This window comes from Anabrus simplex, chromosome 1 (assembly GCF_040414725.1).
Source record: "Anabrus simplex isolate iqAnaSimp1 chromosome 1, ASM4041472v1, whole genome shotgun sequence".
Taxonomy (NCBI): domain Eukaryota; kingdom Metazoa; phylum Arthropoda; class Insecta; order Orthoptera; family Tettigoniidae; genus Anabrus; species Anabrus simplex.
In genome coordinates, this window is record NC_090265.1 from 95,564,279 (window position 1) to 95,586,483 (window position 22,205).

The 22,205-nt window shown below is 41.7% G+C and overlaps 1 protein-coding gene across 1 annotated transcript in view; it reads right to left on the bottom strand.

Annotated features, from left to right (window-relative positions):
• The window catches only part of LOC136884355 (uncharacterized), a 737,352-nt gene extending 728,432 nt beyond the window's left edge, over positions 1-8,920 (bottom strand). Inside the window, exon 1 of the mRNA XM_067156482.2 lies at positions 8,809-8,920. Coding sequence (XP_067012583.2) covers positions 8,809-8,914 — 106 coding nt within the window. The 5' untranslated portion in view covers positions 8,915-8,920. The remainder of the gene's footprint in view (positions 1-8,808) is intronic.
• Positions 8,921-22,205: the final 13,285 nt, after the last annotated feature.

Consider the following 22,205-nt stretch of genomic DNA (forward strand, 5'->3'; position numbering starts at 1 on the left):
CGCCCGGTGGATGAGAGTGTACTTGATAAAAATAATCTCATATTTACTCATGTAATTTCTCTAACACCTTAATTCTTAGACACAGTTTCAAAAACATTTGGTCCATACTTTCCTTCCTTTTCTCCATTTCAAATAAAAATAAATAATATTATTGGTGTTTTCATCCCACTATTTTTATGGTTTTCGGAGACGCCTGTGCAATTCAAAAAGTATTTTCTTCAGCATAGAGACGGCATGTTCATAAACATGGGTTCTGAATCAAAATTTCATCCTGCATGGCTAAATGTAAGAACAGAGATATCCAACATCATGAATGGGTATTAGAACTGCACCTCGAGGGAGGTTGACAACAGTCATATAAATTATATAACTGCATCTTTTTTATGAAGACGTGGGAAGAAAGGTATGTTTTAATGACAGATTGTTGAAAAAGTAATACACATATTAACCGAAACTGCGCGATAACTATCATAGCGTTTGTTTCTGTATATGGACCCACTGCCAGTAACATGGATGTAATAGATGTATTTGTTTGACCCTATGCACGTTTATTTACGTTATTTATTTATTTATTTATTTATTTATTTATTTATTTATTTATTTATTTAATGTATTTAATTAATTGCCGATTTACAACAGGGTAATAAACCCCAATTTGTCCAACCCTTGTCCCGTTTCCCTACGGGGTCGGGTATGAGGTGAGATGAATCTGTCGTGGCGGGTTGTTATGACCGGATGCCCTTCCTGACGTCAACCTTATCTGATGAGTTAATGAGATAAAATATGATATATGATAGTAGGGAGAGGGTGAAACCCGGTGCCGGCACATAGCCTACTCCTGTCGAATAGCACCAAGGGGGCTGGTCAAGGCTCAACGTCCCCATCCGATGGACGAATCACCATTAGCAGCGTCATATACCCTCACTCCATATGAGCACTGCGGAGAGGTTTGGAATTTAATCCAGGCTTTCGGCACGCAATCTTGTGATTAGAAATTGTACACCACCTCCTCCCCTACCCTGCCGGCCAACATTCTGATGCGGAAATTTTTTTCGACCAACGGGACTCGAGCCGGCAAACCTCGGTGTCAGACCGTTTAGACTCCAGCGCCTTAACGATCATGGCCACCAGGCAAAAGCCCCTAACACAGTAAAAGCAAAGCAAAGTCATCTCCGCACAGGTCATGAAGGCCCTGGGAGTGGTGGAAGGTAAAGGCTTCCACTATTCGTAACCTCGGCACTTGATGCGGTAGAGTGGTTAGCTCCACGCCCGGCCGCCTTTGCCCCCAGGTATTAATCTAGTACTTATTTTTGGTGTAGCTGATTGAACTTCAGGGCCATATGAACCTCCGAAAGTGGAAATCTCATTTCTTAAATTTTATGACTACCTGACGGGGATTCGAACCTACGTCCTTCCGGGCGAACAAAGTACGCCTTTACTGCCTCGGACAGGCAACCCCTCAACTGCAGTAAACCTACAAATATTTAAAGTACGTATAAAATTACACTGATACAAGTCTTAGATCTTAATAATTAAACATAAATTTCTCAATAACTAAATTACCTATGGTAACATTCTGATAGCTTCCAGCGGGACGTTAATGTTTATTGTTGTGATAGAGTACCTGCAAAACGTTTTATGAGTTTGGATATCGACATATCGAAGTATCACCACCAATATTATGATCCGAACCTGATCAATCCCCTTTCTGAGCAGAAGCCTCCCCCATCGTTTTCGTTAACCTCCCTATATCCGACCACTGTACGTCCTCTCTCAGATATCAGTCCTCGGCTGCCTTTGCTAGTTTGAGGGAATATTGAACCATATCACCTGTTCACGGTTCAATTAATACGGATTATGTCTTTCCACATGCCCAGCCCAGATCTGCTTCTTGGACCATAACCACTTTTGAACATCTTTTAGTCCAGTTTTATGGCATATGACAGGGTTATGGAGACGATCCCTCAAATATACAGGGTGGACCACGAAAGTTCAGACTGTACTATATCTCAAAAACTAAGTGTTGTACAAATAACTGTCTGGAATAAAAATTCATCATCATCATCATCATCATCATCATCTGTTTACCCTCCAGGTTCGGTTTTTCCCTCGAACTCAGCGAGGGATCCCACCTCTACAGCCTCAAGGGCAGTGTCCTGGAGCTTCAGACTCTTGGTCGGGGGATACAACTGGGGAGAATGACCAGTACCTCGCCCAGGCGGCCTCACCTGCTATGATGAACAGGGGCCTTGTGAAGGGATGGGAAGATTGGGAGGGATAGGCAAGGAAGAGGGAAGGAAGCGGCCGTGGCCTTAAGTTAGGTACCATCCCGGCATTCGCCTGGAGGAGAAGTGGGAAACCACGGAAAACCACTTCCAGGGTGGCTGAGGTGGGAATCGAACCCATCTCTACTCAGTTGACCTCCCGAGGCTGAGTGGACCCCGTTCCAGCCCTCGTACCACTTTTCAAATTTCGTGGCAGAGCCGGGAATCGAACCCGGGCCTCCGGGGGTGGCAGCTAATCACGATAACCACTACACCACAGAGGCGGACTGGAATAAAAATTGCTTGATATTAAGGGAGAAAGAACATGCTATTTGTCATGTTTTATTTGGAGAAAGTTTGGATGGTCATTTGGAGGTCACGTGACGTTTTTAAATGAGAACCAACATATTTTATTTTGTTTTCGCATTCCTCATACAAAATCAAACAGCTTTTCATACACCATTTTTATAAGGAAATTGTTCTTTCCCTGGAATACACAATGCAATATTGATTACAGGCAGATACACAGTGTATACCGGTTATTGCATACGCATCGAACTTTAGCGTAATAAATGTTCAAAATGATGCCCTTCTACTTCAATGCATTTTCCACCTCTTTAAATGAACGATTGGTGTGTCGGTAGAAGCATGTCTTTGTCAATACTGTCACAGGCATTTCTTATGCACGCCTTCACTCCGTACGGAGTCATTGGTTTTTTACTATACACACGATCTTTCAGGTAAGAAATGAAATGAAATGCCGTATGGCTTTTAGTGCCGGGAGTGCCCGAGGATAATTTCGGCTGGCCTGGTGCAGGTCTTTCGATTTGACTCCCGTAGGTGACTTGCACGTCGTAATGAGGATGAAATGATGATGAAGACGAAACATACACCCAGCCTCCGCGCCAGGGGATTTAACCAATTATGGTTAAAATTCCCAACCCTGCCGTGAATCGAACTCGGGACCCCTGTGATCAAAGTCCGGCACGCTAACCATTTAGAATTGCAGCTTGACGATCTTTCAGGTAACCCTATAAGGAAAAGTCCGGGGATGTAAAGTCAGGAGACCGAATAGGCCAATTGAAGGGACCTGCGCGTCCTTTCCAACGAGCATGTTAATTTTCATTTAAAACATCCCGAACAGTAAGCGCATATTGCGCAGGGCTTCCATCGTGCTGATACTACCCTTGCTTCCTGGAATCTAATGGTACATCTTTTAACAATAACGGCAACACCTCTGTTAAAAAGTGTCTGCACTTAGCACCTGTTAATGTGGCATCAATGAAGTACGGTCCTATTATCTTGGCAACCAAGATCCCACACCACACAGTAACCGACCAGGGTCTCTGTTGTTCCACTTCTCGTAACCAATGTGGATTGTCCACAGTCCAATAGTGCATATTGTGTGGATTTACTTCACCATGATTTTTGAATGTACACTCGTCACTAAACAATACTACCTGAAAAAAGTTAATATTATTCTGCAGATTGTCCTGTGCCACCTACAAAACGTTAGTCTATTCACAAAACCATCACCATGTTGTTCTTGAAGTAATGACATATGGTAGGGGTGGAATTTATGCCGTTTCAATATTCTGAGGACACTGCTTTTGGACATTCCCGTACTGGCAGCTTATGCGCGAGAACTGACATGAGGGGCGTAATTCACTGCAGCTATCTTTATAGCACCGCACCTGCCCTATCGTCATCCGTAGTGGTTCGTCTGCACCTCCTTTTCTTTGGCTGAACACTGCCTTCTTCGGTGAACTGCTTTATCACACGATAAAATGAAGCTCTTGATGGAGTTCTTCTATCAGGAATCCTTCCCGTGTACACAAGAATAGCTTGTTCCATATCTTTCCTAGATTCCCGTAAATAAGAACAAATTCCACTTTGTCTTGTTGCGAAAGTCGGTTCATTTCAACTCACAGACAACTGTATACGCTTCAAATGTTGAACGACTTGCATGGATCTGATGGTTGTTACTCGGTGATCACTAATAGTACGTACGTACTACCAGTTGATCCACCTGGACTCGTAGACGGTTCCAAGTACAATAACGACAGATACCAGGTAACCGCCCTACCGCGAAAAGTAAACAAAGCAACGAACAGAGTGTCTCATGGCCTCCTCGCTGTAGTGTTAAGCTGGACTGTGTCGAATGGGTCCAACCATTCATTGCGCTCTTCGAACACATTCATATAATTCGTTTATACTTTTCTTTGTTATGTACATTGGTGTACGAAAAATTGCAAAGTGCTTTATACAAAAGTTGTCTAGTTTTGTATGAGAAATGCGGAAACAAAATAAAAAATGTTGCTTTCCATTGAAAAATCTCACGTGACATTCAAATGACCATCAAAATATTCTCCAAATAAAACGCGACAGATAGCATGTTCATTTCCCCTTAATATCAAGCAATTTTTATTCCAGACAGTTCTTTATACAAGGCTTAGTTTTGAGATATTGTACAGCCTCAACTTACGTGGTCCGTCCTGTATATCAGGTAAGCTTCTTTCCCTCCTTGTCTCACAAGCCAGAAGTTGGATGACCTGTTGCATAGTTATGTGGACCTTGTTTCAGCACACCGTATACCAGTTCAAAATAGAGAAAATAAATGTGCTGTGCTTCGCACATACTTATCACTTTCGGCTGAGAATATGTTTTAAACTCGCCTTATTATTTACTATACTCGTTTTATACTTCCTTCATTATTATGGCAGAGACATGTTTGAAAAACGGGAGAAATTATGCCAGTAAATATAATATCTTTTGTTTTCGAGCACTTATGTTTAAGAAGGGCTTGTTCTTTTGTAAATGACTTCCACTGTCTCACACTGATTGTAGATGAATGAAACATATTATTATTATTATTAATGCTTTATAACCATATCTTGACATAAATATGTCTCTTTCTGAGGGTCTGCGTCACGAAATTAGCGATACAAAACATGTTACGCGATGTTACTTAGCAACCGTGCAGGCTGTGATGTGAAGTATTGATGGATGGCCATGACTGAGACACATATGAAGGCTCTTTTATCAAAGAGGCCTCATCTCATCACACACCAGCGAACTGATTATTTAATTTGTGGTAGCTCCATAGGCCCTGAGTCAGTTTCCCCCTTTCAGTGCAATGAATCCTGCACTTGTCGACTCACCCCCTGTGGGCGGGGGACGCAGATGAAGAATACACTCACGGTATCCCCTACCTGTCGTAAGAGGTGACTAAAAGGGGCGACCAAGGGATAATTTTATTAGAACCATGAAACTACTTGTGATTAGTACCATCACGCAGGGAACACCATGGGTCGCGTTTAATTGCGACTAGTACCACTATGTTAGGTACACAATAGGTTTGTGATTAGTATCACTGTGAGAAACACCACGGGTCTTGGCGTTGCCTGTAATTAGTACCCACTATATGAGGAACACCACGGGAATACCGGCGCCCGTGATTAGTGCACCTAGGTGAGGGACACCATGGGTTTGCGTTGCCTATGAGTGGCACCATTATCTGAGAAACACCATAGGTCTGCGTTACCTGTGCGACGTACAATACTTGTGAATAGTACCATAATGTGTGGAACACCGTGAGTCCTCGCTACTTTTGATTAGTACCGCAACATGACAAATACCATGCGTCTACTTTCTTTCTTTCTTAATCTGCTTACCCTTCAGGGTTGGCTTTTCCCTCGGAATCAGCGAGGGATCCCACCTCTACCACCTCAAGGGCAGTGTCCTGGAGCGTGAGACATTGGGTCGGGGGATACAAGTGGGGAGGATGACCAGTACCTCGCCCAGGCGGCCTCACCTGCTATGCTGAACAGGGGCCTTGGCGGGGGATGGGATGATTGGAAAGAAAAGACAAGGAAGAGGGAAGGAAGCGGCTGTGGCCTTAAGTTAGGTACCATCCCGGCATTCTCCTGAAGGAGAAGTGGGAAACCACGGAAAACCACTTCCAGAATGGCTGAGGTGGGAATCGAACCCACCTCTACTCAGTTGACCTCCCGAGGCTGAGTGGACTCCGTTCCAGCCACTTTTCAAATTTCGTGGCATAGCCGGGAATCGAACCCGGGCCTCCAGGGGTGGCAGCTAATCACACTAACAACAACACCAGAGAGGCGGACATGGGTCTACTTTACTAGCGATAAGTACCATTATGAGGGGCCGTTGACCTGGATTGTGGACCCCTTTAGATAGCAAGCATCCTCGATTCAGCAGGATTGTGCTTTAGAAGCAGTCCCTTTGTCAGTAATACTATTGTTTATGGCAGTTTCTGGATCGAATCCCCTGATTGTTTTAAATTCATATACATCCATTCATTCTTCATCACATTTTCTATTCTGGTCAGTGGATGATTTTGAACTTTTTAAAATTGTCATTACATTTCGTATTATTATACTCCGCACGGCCTTACTTCTAAATTGAAGTTTCGCAAAAGAAATGAGCATCGCCTTTCCTCTGTTGACAGCGCACTACGCCCGCGAGAAAAGCTGATGCAATACGCCCGCGATAAACAGCACTTGTAAAATGTAATACGGTACCGTACTCAGAAAAACGAATTAATGTGGATTGAAAACAAATTCATAAAAACTACACTTTCTAACAACATCTGACACTAATAAGAGAATATATTATAAAGAATAAAAGATAATGAGGAAATAAAACATCACTCACCGCTAATGGCTGGCATAGGAAGGAGGTTATGGTGGTGGTGGTGATTATTGTTTTAAGAGGAAGTATAACCAGGCAACCATCCTCTATATAACACTAATCAGAGGGAAAAATGGAAGGGATCCGACACATAGAAAAATGAAGGTATCGGCCAAAGGAAGACAAGGGCCACGAAGGGCGTGAAGACGAAAGACTTCCTAACCCTCGCAAACCCAATAGCGTCGGGGTCGGAAAAGAACAAGAGTTGACCAAGAGAGGTCGGATAGGATAGATGAAAGTGAGGAGCCTGGCACAAGTAAGTGGAAGCAATGCTAGGACTCAATTGAGGGCCCCGTGGTCGCCAACCCACGGTCCAAAGTTTAGAGCCCCTGGTTATGGCTTACAAAGGGAACACTCCACTGATCTCAGTCACTAGAACCCTCCAACAATATGAAAAACACACTAATTACTGAAGGAAAATGCGAAAGATCGCGAAGCGTACCGAATACCACACACGTTGAGCGAGATAGGTTAACCACGTGGCGAATGTAAATATTAGAGCTGGCAACTTGGTTTCGAGATCGTGCTCTGCCGATATAAATCGATATGAATGGCAGATTTGGATTGGTTGGATGTCTATGCTTCAGCGCATAACAACCAGACAGAGCCAAAATCGGCCAAAACGTCAATTTAGAAGTAGAGCCGTGCGCAGTATAAGGGCATATGACCTAGATGTTAGGCCCCTTTAAACAACAACAACTATCATTATCTCCACTTGTCGACTCCAAATTCCATACGGATATCTCCAGAAAACTATTCATTAGATGCAAATAAGTTAATCGCTATAAATTTGAGTTTCATCTATATGATCATTTAATGTTCTCAAAGAGAAATTTGACACTTTTTTCATGAAATATGTTCGCAAGCTTCTGCATTTGCTGCTCATCATCAAGTACACTATAAAATGCTTTTTGTAAATGAAGATCCAAGACTGCTCCTTGAAAGAGGACCACACTCTATAGGAAATTAAAGGATTTTCTGACCACGGTATGATTTTGAAACATGGGTGACTCCACCAATAAATTAGGAGAGAGGACATTACATTTTCTTTCAGTAAAATGATGAAACACGAGGAAGAGTATGGGATGTTCCTATTCGCTAAACTTCTTACAGAGAAGAAGAATGAAATATACATAAGAAGGTGGCTTTGGATTCATGCTGTAATTCGGGTTTGTCAAACAGGAGCCTTTGCCTACTAACATTGGCCCCTCTACTGAGGATCTAAGTGGTTGCCGTGGGGGAGGTGGAGCCTCCGCTGCGAAAAGGAAATATGATTCAAGGACGGGATGATATGAGTATTACCCTAGGTCTTGGCTTCCGAGCCGGGTTTTGATGACCAAGCACGCTGACTCAACTCAGGCCCAGAGAAAGTAGGCTTGACATGTTTTTCTTGTTATATATTTCTTCTATTATAATCTAGAGGGAGGAATCTGTCGAGATATAGAAGAAATAATGGTACACTCTAACTGTAACTATGTGAGCACCCAATCGCTATTAACTTTCTTAAACTAGAATTCATGACGAATTATGAAGATAGCTATGAGCGGCACATGTTGCTTCTAGGCCACGTGGTCTGAGTCACAGGAGTCGAAGAGGCACTCGTTTAAGTACACAGACGTGTCTTCACCGACAGCGGCCACGTCACATGGAGACTCGGATCCCGGAGGTCAGTTGAAAAGGGCCTTAGGAGTAATGGTTATGATTTAGTTTTGAGTATACGAAGAAGGGCAGATTACTTTCAACCCTTACTCGAAAGCTTGCTGGAGAAATCGTGTTTAAATACATCGTTGACCCTCATGAACAAGCATTTCAGAGAACTTTTTCTTACCTTGAGGTGAGTCCACAGGAGCGGAGTCCACAAAACTTCGCTTGTTCTCAGCTACCAACAGACAGAACACTGCAGTTATCGCTAGCAGCAATTGGGGCCGCATCATGGTCACTATTCCTGCAACAGAAAACAAAGCACAAAGTTATTACCTTATAGATGACATCATTCCTTTCTTTCCTTCCCCATAGTGCAACACCCCCGGCCTACCAAGCGACCGCTGCTCTGCCCGAAGTCCTGCAGATTTTGAGTTGTCGTGTGGTCAGCACGACGAATCTTCTCGGCCGTTGTTCTTGGTTTTCTAGACCGGGGCCGCCATCTCGCCCACAGATAGCTCCTCTATTGTAATAACGTAGGCTGAGTGGACCTCGAACCAGCCCTCAGGTCCAGGTAAAAATACCTGACAAGGCCGAGAATCGAACCCAGGGCTGCCGGGTAAGAGTCGCAGTCACAGTCACGCTACCCCTACACCGCGAATTATCTACATAACCTCTGAATGGTGTGTATCTAATGTTTGTCTCATAATAAAGGCTGCTGACACCTATTGTTACCAGCACTGTCGTAGCGCGCCTCTCTGTTTCGCAGAGGAATCAGTTTCAATTCCCAGCTTGTCGAAGAGCTGAGGGACGGAATGTGGGTTATTCAGCATCGGCAGTTCCATTGACGAGCTCATCTCAATGAAGGACTTCCCCTTTCTTCAGGCCATTTTCTGTTCATGTGGAATATTTCGATAAATGCCGTTGATCATTACACGAAAAAAAATGCACATACGGCATATATCAGTTTATGGGGCGTGATTAATTGAAACCCACCCTGGATCAATTAATATAAACCATGGCAATCCCGTGAGAAAGAAAACAGATAGAGAAATATTTCAAGAAGAAAAATGCAATACTGTCTTTGCCACCTAAGGCCATTCTGTGCATTCAGACACGCATTCCACCACTTCGTCAAACGTCGGGGCCCGTTCGAAAATAAGTAACATGACTGCTGCTTGAATCATGTCAGCTCTTTCTTCTTCTACTTCTTCTTTACCTGTTTACCCTCCAGGGTCGGTTTTTCCCTCGGACTCAGCGAGAGATCTCACCTCTACCCCCTCAAGGGCAGTGTCCTGGAGCTTCAGACTCTGGGTCGGGGGATACAACTGGAGAGGGTGACCAGTACCTCGCCCAGGCGGCCTCACCTGCTATGATGAACAGGGGTCTTGTGGGGGGATGGGAAGTTTGGAAGGGTTAGACAAGGAAGAGGGAAGGAAGCGACCGTGGCCTTAAGTTAGGTACCATCCCGGCATTTGCCTGGAGGAGAAATGGAAACCACGGAAAACCACTTCCAGGATGGCTGAGGAGGGAATCGAAACCCACCCCACTCAGTTGACCTCCCGAGGCTGAGTGGACCCCGTTCCAGCCCTCGTACCACTTTTCCAATTTCGTGGCAGAGCCGGGATCGAACCCGGTGCTCTGGGGCATGTCAGCTCCGCAGCACCCTGTAAATTGGTCAGATAAATCGTCTCTATATGCCTGTCGCATTCATATTGCTTTGCCCACCCTTTTCAATAGTTTTATGAAAATATAATCCTGGTAATGTAGTTTTCAACACTTCTTTCTATACAATATTCTCTGTACTTCGACCATTCGGCCGTATCTGGATCTTAACATTTTGAAACGATATTGCTAGAGGCAGAGCAACATACAATTGGTCGTGGGTGAATACTTGGTCCGTACGCTTTATTTATGTTCATACAGAAGGCTAGACGACTTAATACATTCCCGTCTGTACGTACATAGATTGTTTTCTCCTATAGTATGTAAGTAGCCGAATCTGTGGTGTAATGGTTAGTGTGATTAGCTGCCACCCCCGGAGGCCCGGGCTCGATTCCCGGCTCTGCCACGAAATTTGAAAAGTGATACGAGGGCTGGAACGGGGTCCACTTAGCCTCGGGAGGTCAACTGAGTAGAGGTGGGTTCGATTCCTACCTCAGCCATCCTGGAAGTGGGTTTCCGTGGTTTTCTACTTCTCCTCCAGGCAAATGCCGGGATTTTACCTAACTTAAGGCCACGGCCGCTTCCTTCCCTCTTCCCGGCCTATCCCTTCCAATCTTCCCATCCCCCTGCAAGGCCCTGTTCACTGGTCATTCTCCCCAGTTGTATCCCCCGACCCAAAGCCTCAATCTGCAGGACACTGCCCTTGAGACGGTAGAGGTGGGATCCCTCGCTGGGTCCGAGGGAGAAACCAACCCTGGAGGGTAAGCAGATTAAGAAATAAAGTATGTAAGTAATAAGGAACGTTCCGCTGTCTGTTGTATACATTCAGAAGCTCGGGAAGGTCAGAGAATCAAAGAGTATCTAGTAGAGAATATTATTCTTCCATCATCAGGGTAAGTGCATACTCTCTGGCTTTACTGGTAGTAATTAAACGCGACCGCATGCAATGATATTACTAATGATGAAAATCACATATATCAGAATATATATATTACTATTTGCTTTACGTTGCACCGACACAGATAGGTCTTACGGCGACGATGGAATAGGAGAAGACTTGCAGTAGAAAGGAAGTGGCCGTGGTTTTAATTCAGGTACAGCCCCAGCATTTGCCTCGTGTCAAAATTGTAAGCCATGGAAAACCATTTTCAGAGCTGCCGACAGAGGGGTTCGAACCCACTATCTCCCGGATGCAAGCTCATACCTGCCCGCCCCTAACCGTACGGCCAACTCGCCCGATATTTCAGAAAATTAATGAAAGTGTTAGTCACTTAGCAACCTGCTTCGTACAGAGTGTATTGCGGGTTAGGGTAAGCCTTCGCCTGCAATCATTTGAGTGATCATTTAAGGAATGATTATTCAAAGATGAACGAACGTAGAGTCTTATCAATGTCTTATGATTCACCGGCAGGAAGTTACGGAGAGAATAACACAAAAAAGAAGCAAATCAGTAAAGTAGAACAGACGGACGGATTTGTCAAAGCATTTTTTAGTAAACTCTTTTAATATACAAATGACTTATGGCTGGAGGCTCATCTGAAAATTTGCGTTACGAAAGTTAGTGTGACGGAAGTGTAACCCTAGCAACCGTACAGGCTATGTCTTATCGCAGCTGGTCCTCTGCAATTAGCATCCGTTGATTAATGGCCATAACCGAGTCACTTTCATTATCATTTGATTTTTGAAAAGGACTATTTTTTTTCTTTTTTCTTTTTTTTTTGTCGTCGTTGTGGAAGTGTTCGCCCTTAAATAGTTCCTTAACAGGCACTAACAAGTGGGAGTTGCAAAGTGACAGGTGAGGAATCTCGGGAGTGTTGTCGATTTCCTCACTAATGCCTCTTTCACGGTTCTCGCAACTTGTGGACGCGTGTTGTAAAGAATAGTGACAGCGGGTTATAACACAGCGGACCGTTGTTCAGGGTCTACATTGACACTGTTTTGACGGGTTCAGAATCACTACCCACATAGCCAAACGCTGAACGACAGCTCATTGACGCGCGCACAAGCGAGCGAGCAGTAGGGCGCGGCCAGTTTTCTTTTGATCCGCTCGCACATTCAGGTTAAATTATTTCCCCAGATATTAAAGAAAAATAGTGCTTTAAAATTTAACGTACAGCAATATTATTGAAAAATCGAATAAAATTTAAATGTTATATTATTTGAATTGCTTATTACGAACGAGACACAACAATCGCCTACAATATTAATGAATTTCATCTTATTCCAAAATCCTTGTTGACAAAGTATCCAATTGTCAAAAGAAATGGTCCACCTATTCAACACTTCTTATATCATACATTTCATTGTGTGTGATTTTTGTGGAATACATGTTTTGTCTCCCATGGGGACATTTTCAGTTCCTTAAAAGACTCAGCACCGGGCGAGTTGGCCGTGCAGTTAACTGTCGAGCAGCTGTGAGCTTGCATCCGGGAGATAGTGGGTTCGAATCCCACTGTCTGCAGCCCTGAAGATGGTTTTTCCGTGGTTTCCCATTTTCATACAAGGTAAATGCTGGGGATGCACTTTAATTAAGGCCACGGCCACTTCTTTCCGACTCCTAGGCCTTCGCTATCCCATCGTCGCCATAAGACCTATCTGTGTTGGTGCTACGTAAAGCAAATAGCAAAAATAAAAGGTTAACACTTAAAATTATTTTGACAGATATGGTTTTTAAATTGTTAAAATCATTAGTCTTGATAGTATCATGAGCACAAAAATTTTAATCTATTTGGGATACACACTTAGAAACGGTATTCTTGTTTGGTGCTCATGATACTATATCTGCCAAAATAATTTTAAGTGTCATCCTTATAATTTTATGCTAAGTCTTTAAGTGACTGACGATGCCTCAGTAGAAGACGAAACATGTGTTCCATAAACATAATACATAATTAAATGTATAATATATAAAGGTGTTGAATATGTGGACCTTTTCATTTGACAATTATGCATAAATCAGTGCTAAACTAGGACATCTCCGGTACTTTGTCGCGTGTAGGGCGAGATGACTTGAACTTTCTGTCTATTGTCAATGGGGGGCCACCTCCGTGCATTGCCACGTTTTAGAAATAAATGTGTGGCAGGCCTGGAACCAAACCGGAAAAATTGATCTAATAATTTTAATGGCGTGTGGCCTCCGAAGAAGCCTGATGCAGGTCTTCCGAGTCGACACCGTATAGGCGATCTCCACGTCCGTGAGGATGGAGCCCTAAATTTGATGAATTCTAATGATGAAGACGGCACCCACACCCAGCTCCCGAGCCATCGGAAGTAACCAATGAAGGTAAAATCCTGGACCCGGCCGGGAATCGAACCCGGGACACTCTGGACAAAACGCCAGCATTTAGCCATGGAGTCGGACATTTAATTAGTGATTAATGTCGATCCCTACAAAATGTTTGATGTTACTGCTGAAACATTGGGGAAAGACACTCATAGCAGTGAAAACATTTTTTTAACTATGAGTACAATACTGAACGGGAAAAACGAGTGATTCCTAAGCCAGTATTTTTAATTTAATGAAAGGAGTCATTTTTAGTTTCTGTGATATTAAATTCTCTATAGCAAGTGTATAGGCGGAAAAATCCACATAAAAATGAGAGGCGATGTTGAGAAACTGTTAAAATATTTAACGGAAGTACAAAATGGTGAATTTTATAATCAGTTCAAGGCATAGCCTCCACAGATCAGAATGAAGTTAATTGATAAAACTATAGTGTCTACTCAAAGTTTGTGATATGTTATGTAAAGAAAATTAGCAGGTGAGGCCGCCTGGGCGAGGTACTGGTCATTCTCCCAGTTGTATCCCCCGACCCAAAGTCTGAAACTTCAGGGCACTGCCCTTGAGGCGGTAGAGGTGGGATCCCTCGCTGAGTCCGAGGGAAAAACCGACCCTGGAGGGTAAACAGATTAAGAAGAAGAAGAAGAAGAAGAAGGTGAGTTTTAAATCACGTACAATATATTTTATAATATTACTGTGATATCTGTATTCCTGAAAGTCTGGTTTCCGTTATATTTTCCTATTTTAATTTAAATTTCAGTAAATAAACAAATATTTTCTTCCTTTTGCCATTTATGCCTAGAAATAAGCTTCAAATCCAAACACACACAGCAGGTTGCGTAGCGTACTTGACATGGTGCGATCCTGTTAACTTGTAGGTCCGTGTTCATATCCCTGCCTTGGCAAGTTTTTTCTTAGATTGGTGCTCTCATGTCAGTCTTAAGCCACGTCGAAATTTAGTAACACCACTTGGAAAATCCCATTTGAAATCGCCCGCGAAGCAATCTGATTGGTTAAATTCAGCAGGTGACAAAATGATAACACCGCAAGATATCATCTGCTTCAGTATGACCAACACTCTTTCTTTTACTTTCTTAATCGGTTTACCTTCCAGGGCTGGTTTTCTCCCCGGACTTAGCGAGGGATCCCTCCTCTACCGCCTCTAGAGCAGTGTCCTGGAGCGTGGGGAATACAACTGGGAGGGAGGGCCAGTACCTCGCCCAGGCGGCCTCACATGCTATGCTGAACAGGGGCCTTGTAGGGGGATGGGAGGATTGGAAGGGATAGACAAGGAAGAGAAAGAGTGGCCGTGGCCTTAAGTTAGGTACCATCCTGGCATTTCCCTGGAGGAAAATTTGGAAACCATGGAAAACTATTTCGAGGATGGCTGAGGTGGGAACCGAACCCTCTCTACTCAGTTGACCTCCCGAGGCTGAGTGGACCCCGTTCCAGCCCTCGTACCACTTTTAAAATTTTGTGGCAGAGCTGGAAATCGAACCCGGGCCTCCAGGGGTGGCAGCTAATCACACTAACCATTACACCACACAGGTGGACATGACCAACACTCTTACGCTCATATACCTGGTTCACGTTGTTTATAGCCTGTATATACGTAGGGCTTTTGTGTCATTTTGCGGTGTACCGGGAGAGTTGGCCATGCGGTTAGGGACGCGCAGCTGTAAACTTGCATCCGGGAGATAGTGGGTTCGAACTCCATTGTCGGCAGTCCTGAAGTTGGTTTTCCGTGGTTTCCAATTTTCACACCAGGCAAATGCTGGGGCTGTACTGCACCCATCAGATGAGTCTGATTGGCTAAATTTTAATAATTGTATTTAATAACTAGTAGTAATAGTCCGGCGAGTTATAACAAAAGGGGCAGCATTAGAAATTTCTGGTAGCTAGTGCGTGAGAATGAAGCCTTGATAGGAACCCACGCTTCTTTCTCTGCTAAAAATAAATTGAGGTCTCTGGAACACCTGTTATTGCATCATCTTTCGAAACTGCGTAATAAGAGTGGAAAAGTACTGGCAGGAGTGACTGAGATGGAGAATCGCGATCCTAGCTACCCGAATCCCCTTATTCTGAAATGGACCCGTCCATACAGATGAACATCGGAGTATGCGCTCCAATCAGATTACTGCATTTAAATAATTTCAAAAATAGCGCGACCAAATGATATGTGGCTTGTAATTAATCCCTGTCAGTATTTAAGGAAGATTATATCAAGAGGAGATGTCAATAATTATTGTAATAATTCTGGACCAACTTACTGGTTTGTGGGAAATGTATTGGAATATTGTGTACCCAGGTGTTTGATATCAACAGCAGTGGGAACCCCTTGCCAGCGCGGAGAGTGGTTCACCAGCGCGGCAGAAGATATAGTCCAACTAACGCCTACTATATTGTCAGAGTAATTACGAACAATTCAAGAGTCACGGTGCATCATGGCAGTAACAAGAATTTATGCAATCTGTGTGTACAAGGCATTTCATGTTTTTAGTAACTTTGTTTTGGAGCTACCCAGCACTACATTAATTGGGATTTTTGGTGGCAAGAATTAGTGTTCCTACGCCGGTTAGTGCGCCAACATCCCCGAGCAGTAGCTTCTCACTAGTCAGTCATCATCAAGAGTCTAGTGGCGGTCAGACGTGTCTTAAATTTGCTCCGTACTCAAGTACAACTATGTTGAATTATATGTATTTATTAGTACTTTGGAGATGGAAATGAGTTTTTATAAACAGAAGTGGAGTTGGTAAAGTGTTTGAAACCACACAAGTGAGTGGAATAACAGATTAACAGATTTTACAAGTGTCCAATCTACGCAGGGTAAAAAAATGAAACTTTGAATTATGCAGTAGTTGCATCTTATGTGACGCAGTTTCAATATGTAGCCCGCAGAGCAACGCAGACAGTTTAATATGTATTGGTAAGCCGTAGGAGTGGAAAATATGTGCCTACTACAGCTGAGCTGTTAGTTGTGTTTGAAACGTTGAGCGGAGAAAATACTTTTACTCCCTATAAGATATTTAGGTCAAGCGAGGGTAGACGCTTTCCCCAGCAGCTTGGTGTACACAAAGGGAGCTGTTGAGTCCACGAAAGACTTCGCTACATTCGAAGCAACTGTGTGCTAGAGCATAGTACGTGAAATCAGGCCTAAGTTACAAGATATCTGAGTACTGCGTGTGTTGTGTATATATATATTAGTGTATAATGTCAAGTGTTAAAACAAGTTGTCGTGTTTAATATTATGAGCAGGAAATCAACGTGTGTAAAGTATTAACAAGAGTGGAAAGTAGTATAAGCCGATGTCGGATACAGCAAGAATGATCAATGATATTAACATGTTTGTCATGAATCTGTAAGACAACATGGCTGCCTCAAGTCCTGGTGATCCCGAAATGCCATCAATGTGAGTACTAAACCTCATGTTTAAATTAGAATCTAAAGCTTTCCTTTGATAATGGTATCTTGATGTAAATAGGTATGCGAGTGACGGTGGTATAACTATAAAACCCGAGTACACAGCCAGAAAATTAGGATAATTCTGTTTATGAGTAGTGTAAATATTATTATTATTCTTAGTCGTGTGTGATATAGTTGGAACTAATTTGATCTGTCAGTATAGAACAAATTATATTTTTTTTGAGGCAATTATAACGAGCAGTTTGCGTATACCTGCATTGTTAGTATTATTATTAGTAGCATTGTCAGTATATCATTTAGGCAAATTTTCATTTGTTTGACGCCAGAAGTCATATAACGATAAAACATATATTCAATAGTTACTGTCGAGAATTCTGGTTGGGCGACAGTAACACTGATACATCCATATATTTTGTTGCTATGGCAAGTAACGTGATTAGACAGTTTGGTGAACAGTGCTAAATAATAGGATTTTGGCTCAGGTAAATTGAAATGTTGTCGAACAATAAGAACGATATTGAGTGACGGTAATTTGTTTGAGGTGTTTGAAGGTCCGTAGTTAAGAGTATATGGTAATACATGATGTTATTTACCTGAAGAAAAGTATGTAGAACAAAGAGTATGATGAACATATTCTCATATATGACTGGAAATGTAGGTGTTTAGCGTGATAGCTGAGATGGGATAGAATTATGCAGAATAAAAATGATAATGACGTCGTAAATGAATAATGTAAGAAAAATAGGCCAGTCAAAGATGGTGTACGTTTTAGAAGCACCAAATGATACGTATAATGGTTTAGCCGTGACACAATATCGTTTTATTCAGAGAAAAGTTATAGTATGCATTTGAGTGACATTTTAAAGTTATGTTGGTAACATGGATCACCCAACTGAGCTGGTGTGAATGCTTGCCAGTAGGAACTATTTTTGCTGGTTTCAACAGATTATTATTATTATTATTATTATTATTATTATTATTATTATTATTATTATTATTATTATTATTAAATATATTCTTTTTTTGCCTCTTATTAGCCATTTTTAGGTACATTCTTTATTGTCTGTACATTTGTCCGTGTGTTTTATTGTGAGAGAACCACAGTAATATTTGCACTGGGTTATAGTCATGTTTCAGCGAATTATAATATACTGGGACGCTGAAATAACCCAATGATGTGGTATGAGCGTATGACAAGGTTCATTTATGTATATATTAGTGAAAATTTTGGCATTAGGTTAGGATTTCTGGCTGTGTCATCTCGCTTGGTGTACATATTAGAATAAGTTATAGTATGTTTTATTTTAAGTAGGAGAGTTTGTCTTCTCCAGATTAATTTACGGTATCTAAGTAAGGGTCACTCGCATATATATACACTGACTGACAGAGCAAATGCAACACCAAGAAGGAGTGGTCAGAACTTTATGCCAATTGCAGGGTAGACTGACGTCACTGAGGTATGCTCATGATGTGAAATGCGCCGCTGTGCTGCGCACGTAGCGAACGATAAATGGGACACGGCGTTGGCGAATGGCCCACTTCGTACCGTGATTTCTCAGCCGACAGTCATTGTAGAACGTGTTGTCGTGTGCCACAGGACACGTGTATAGCTAAGAATGCCAGGCCGCCGTCAACGGAGGCATTTCCAGCAGACAGACGACTTTACGAGGGGTATGGTGATCGGGCTGAGAAGGGCAGGTTGGTCGCTTCGTCAAATCGCAGCCGATACCCATAGGGATGTGTCCACGGTGCAGCGCCTGTGGCGAAGATGGTTGGCGCAGGGACATGTGGCACGTGCGAGGTGTCCAGGCGCAGCCCGAGTGACGTCAGCACGCGAGGATCGGCGCATCCGCCGTCAAGCGGTGGCAGTCCCGCACGCCACGTCAACCGCCATTCTTCAGCATGTGCAAGTCACCCTGGCTGTTCCAATATCGACCAGAACAATTTCCCGTCGATTGGTTGAAGGAGGCCTGCACTCCCGGCGTCCGCTCAGAAGACTACCATTGACTCCACAGCATAGACGTGCACGCCTGGCATGGTGCCGGGCTAGAGCGACTTGGATGAGGGAATGGCGGAACGTCATGTTCTCCGATGAGTCACGCTTCTGTTCTGTCAGTGATAGTCACCGCAGACGAGTGTGGCGTCGGCGTGGAGAAAGGTCAAATCCGGCAGTAACTGTGGAGCGCCCTAACGCCAGACAACGCGGCATCATGGTTTGGGGCGCTATTGCGTATGATTCCACGTCACCTCTAGTGCGTATTCAAGGCACGTTAAATGCCCACCACTACGTGCAGCATGTGCTGCGGCCGGTGGCACTCCCGTACCTTCAGGGGCTGCCCAATGCTCTGTTTCAGCAGGATAATGCCCGCCCACACACTGCTCGCATCTCCCAACAGGCTCTGCGAGGTGTACAGATGCTTCCGTGGCCAGCGTACTCTCCGGATCTCTCACCAATCGAACACGTGTGGGATCTCATTGGACGCCGTTTGCAAACTCTGCCCCAGCCTCGTACGGACGACCAACTGTGGCAAATGGTTGACAGAGAATGGAGAACCATCCCTCAGGACACCATCCGCACTCTTATTGACTCTGTACCTCGACGTGTTTCTACGTGCATCGCCGCTCGCGGTGGTCCTACATCCTACTGAGTCGATGCCGTGCGCATTGTGTAACCTGCATATCGGTTTGAAATAAACATCAATTATTCGTCCGTGCCGTCTCTGTTTTTTCCCCAACTTTCATCCCTTTCGAACCACTCCTTCTTGGTGTTGCATTTGCTCTGTCAGTCAGTGTATATGAAAGCAGAGCTTTAGATTCGTATACAGCAACAACCAAGGTCCATTATGTGAGTTAAAGGTTACTGAATTCTCAGGTTAAAAATTATTGTTTATTGCACCTGGAAGGAGGATATTTGAAATTATAAAATCCACATGGGAAGTCAGTAACAGTTTTGTTCAGAGAAATGTTATTATCATTATTAGTATCGGTACAAATCTATTATGAGAATTTTATGGTTACGCCTTTACACAGTGAGTCAGGTATTTCATAAAATTATAATTTCTCCTAACAAACATGGTTTTATAGATGAAGGAAAACTCAATAAGCACTGTTAAGAAAGATTATATTCCAATGGTGTTGGTTATGGTAAAGGAATGTTCTAAGGTAACAGACACAAACATGTTATGGTTTATCAGGAAGGTGGATCAATAGTACCGTACTTACAGGTCAGGTTCAAATATTATTATTATTTATATTATTATTATTATTATTATTATTATTATTATTATTATTATTATTAATATTGGATCTTTTTATTTAACATTTTACCAATGCAATTCACAGGCTATTAGGGAGTCCTGACGAATATAATATTAATCACTTGTGTCAGTCAATTGTGGATTTATTAATTAATTAAATATTAACATTTTATTTTTTTAATCCAATTTATCTACGATTTGGTTATCAACAGTATTGGATTTTGGTAGACAAATATTAATTCTTAAGGATTTATTAATGATATCCAATATAGAAACAATATTCATTAAGTGTTATTATTATTATTTCAATTATTATTATTATTATTATTATTATTATTATTATTATTATTATTATTATTATTATTATTATTATTATTATTATTATTATTATTATTATTATTGCAATATTATTATTATCATCTCAATGCATTGCAAATTCATTTGATATCACTATATTGGAAGATTTGAATCATAAGATAATGGTTTCCAGTAGGCAGTTAGGCAATTGATTATGTAATTAATAAATTTGATTGCAATTAAATTAGTAAAATTAATTAATTATTTTTTATTATGGTAACTTCTTGTATGTTTGTTTGTAAACTTATTTTACATATTTGAGGGGTTATTAATGATATTTCTGAGTTTTGATTTACGCAAAATCGTCATATTATTTTGATTATTATTATTATTATTATTATTATTATTATTATTATTATTATTATTATTATTATTATTATTATTATTATTATTACTATTATTATTATTGTATTACATTTCAGGTTGTTTTTCCAAACTTTATATACGCATTTAGGATGTACTGTGGTAACATTTCCGAGGTCTTTGAGATAGCTCACAATGCAATTAAGTGATATCAAAATAATTTTATTAATTAATTAATATCAACATTTTATTTATTTTAATATCTTAGAAATATCTATTATGATTATTTTGACTGATGGCAAGTAGTATTTCGATGAATAACTTGGGTTGGCCACATATAAATTTATTCACATCAATATTATTATTAATATTATTATTACTATTATTATTATTATTATTATTACTAAATATTCTCATTATTATTATTGTTATTCAATTGATCCACCTGGTATATAAACAATATTATCCTAGTAAATGTGTACAGTTACACAGGCATCATGTAATTGGATGAACAAATATGGGAAATATCATGTGATATAAAAACAATTTTAATGATAAATTATAAATATTTTTCTTTATGGATTAACGAGGTGGTCATGTGTGTTATTATAAGAATTCTAGTTGTACAGTCTCATAAGGTAATAATGTAACATTAACAAAATCTTATTTTACATTTTATAAAATTTATCTACACTTTTTTTCTTTTGATTTTATCAATAAAATTTTATATACATATTTAAACTTAAATCAGTCTGAGTCATAAATCATTGTAGTGAATAGTTTACCAAACGCACTATCCCTATGCATCCTGATTCGACGACGGGGACTGATCGCGCCTGAGAAGAGGATCTCACCCACCTTCGGTAAGTATTTTTTTTAGGGCAGCCGAGGCAACAGTGAAATCCAGTCAACACCGAAGGAGCTCTGCAAGGGTACAGTACCTTATTTAAAGACACGGCCGCTTCCCACTCCTAGGGCCTCCCTATCCCATCGTCTCCATAAGACCTATTTGTGTCAGTGCGACGTAAAGCAAACATACATACATCATACATCATCATTATAGACTGTTATGCCTTTCAGCGTTCAGTCTGCAAGCCTCTGAGAATTTACTAAACGTCGCCACAATACTCGATTTGCAACTAGTGTTGTGGCCTCATTTAGTTCTATACCTCTTATCTTTAAATCGTTAGAAACTGAGTCTAACCATCGTCGTCTTGGTCTCCCTCTACTTCTCTTACCCTCCAAAACACAGTCCATTATTCTCCTAGGTAACCTATCCTCCTCCATTCGCCTCACATG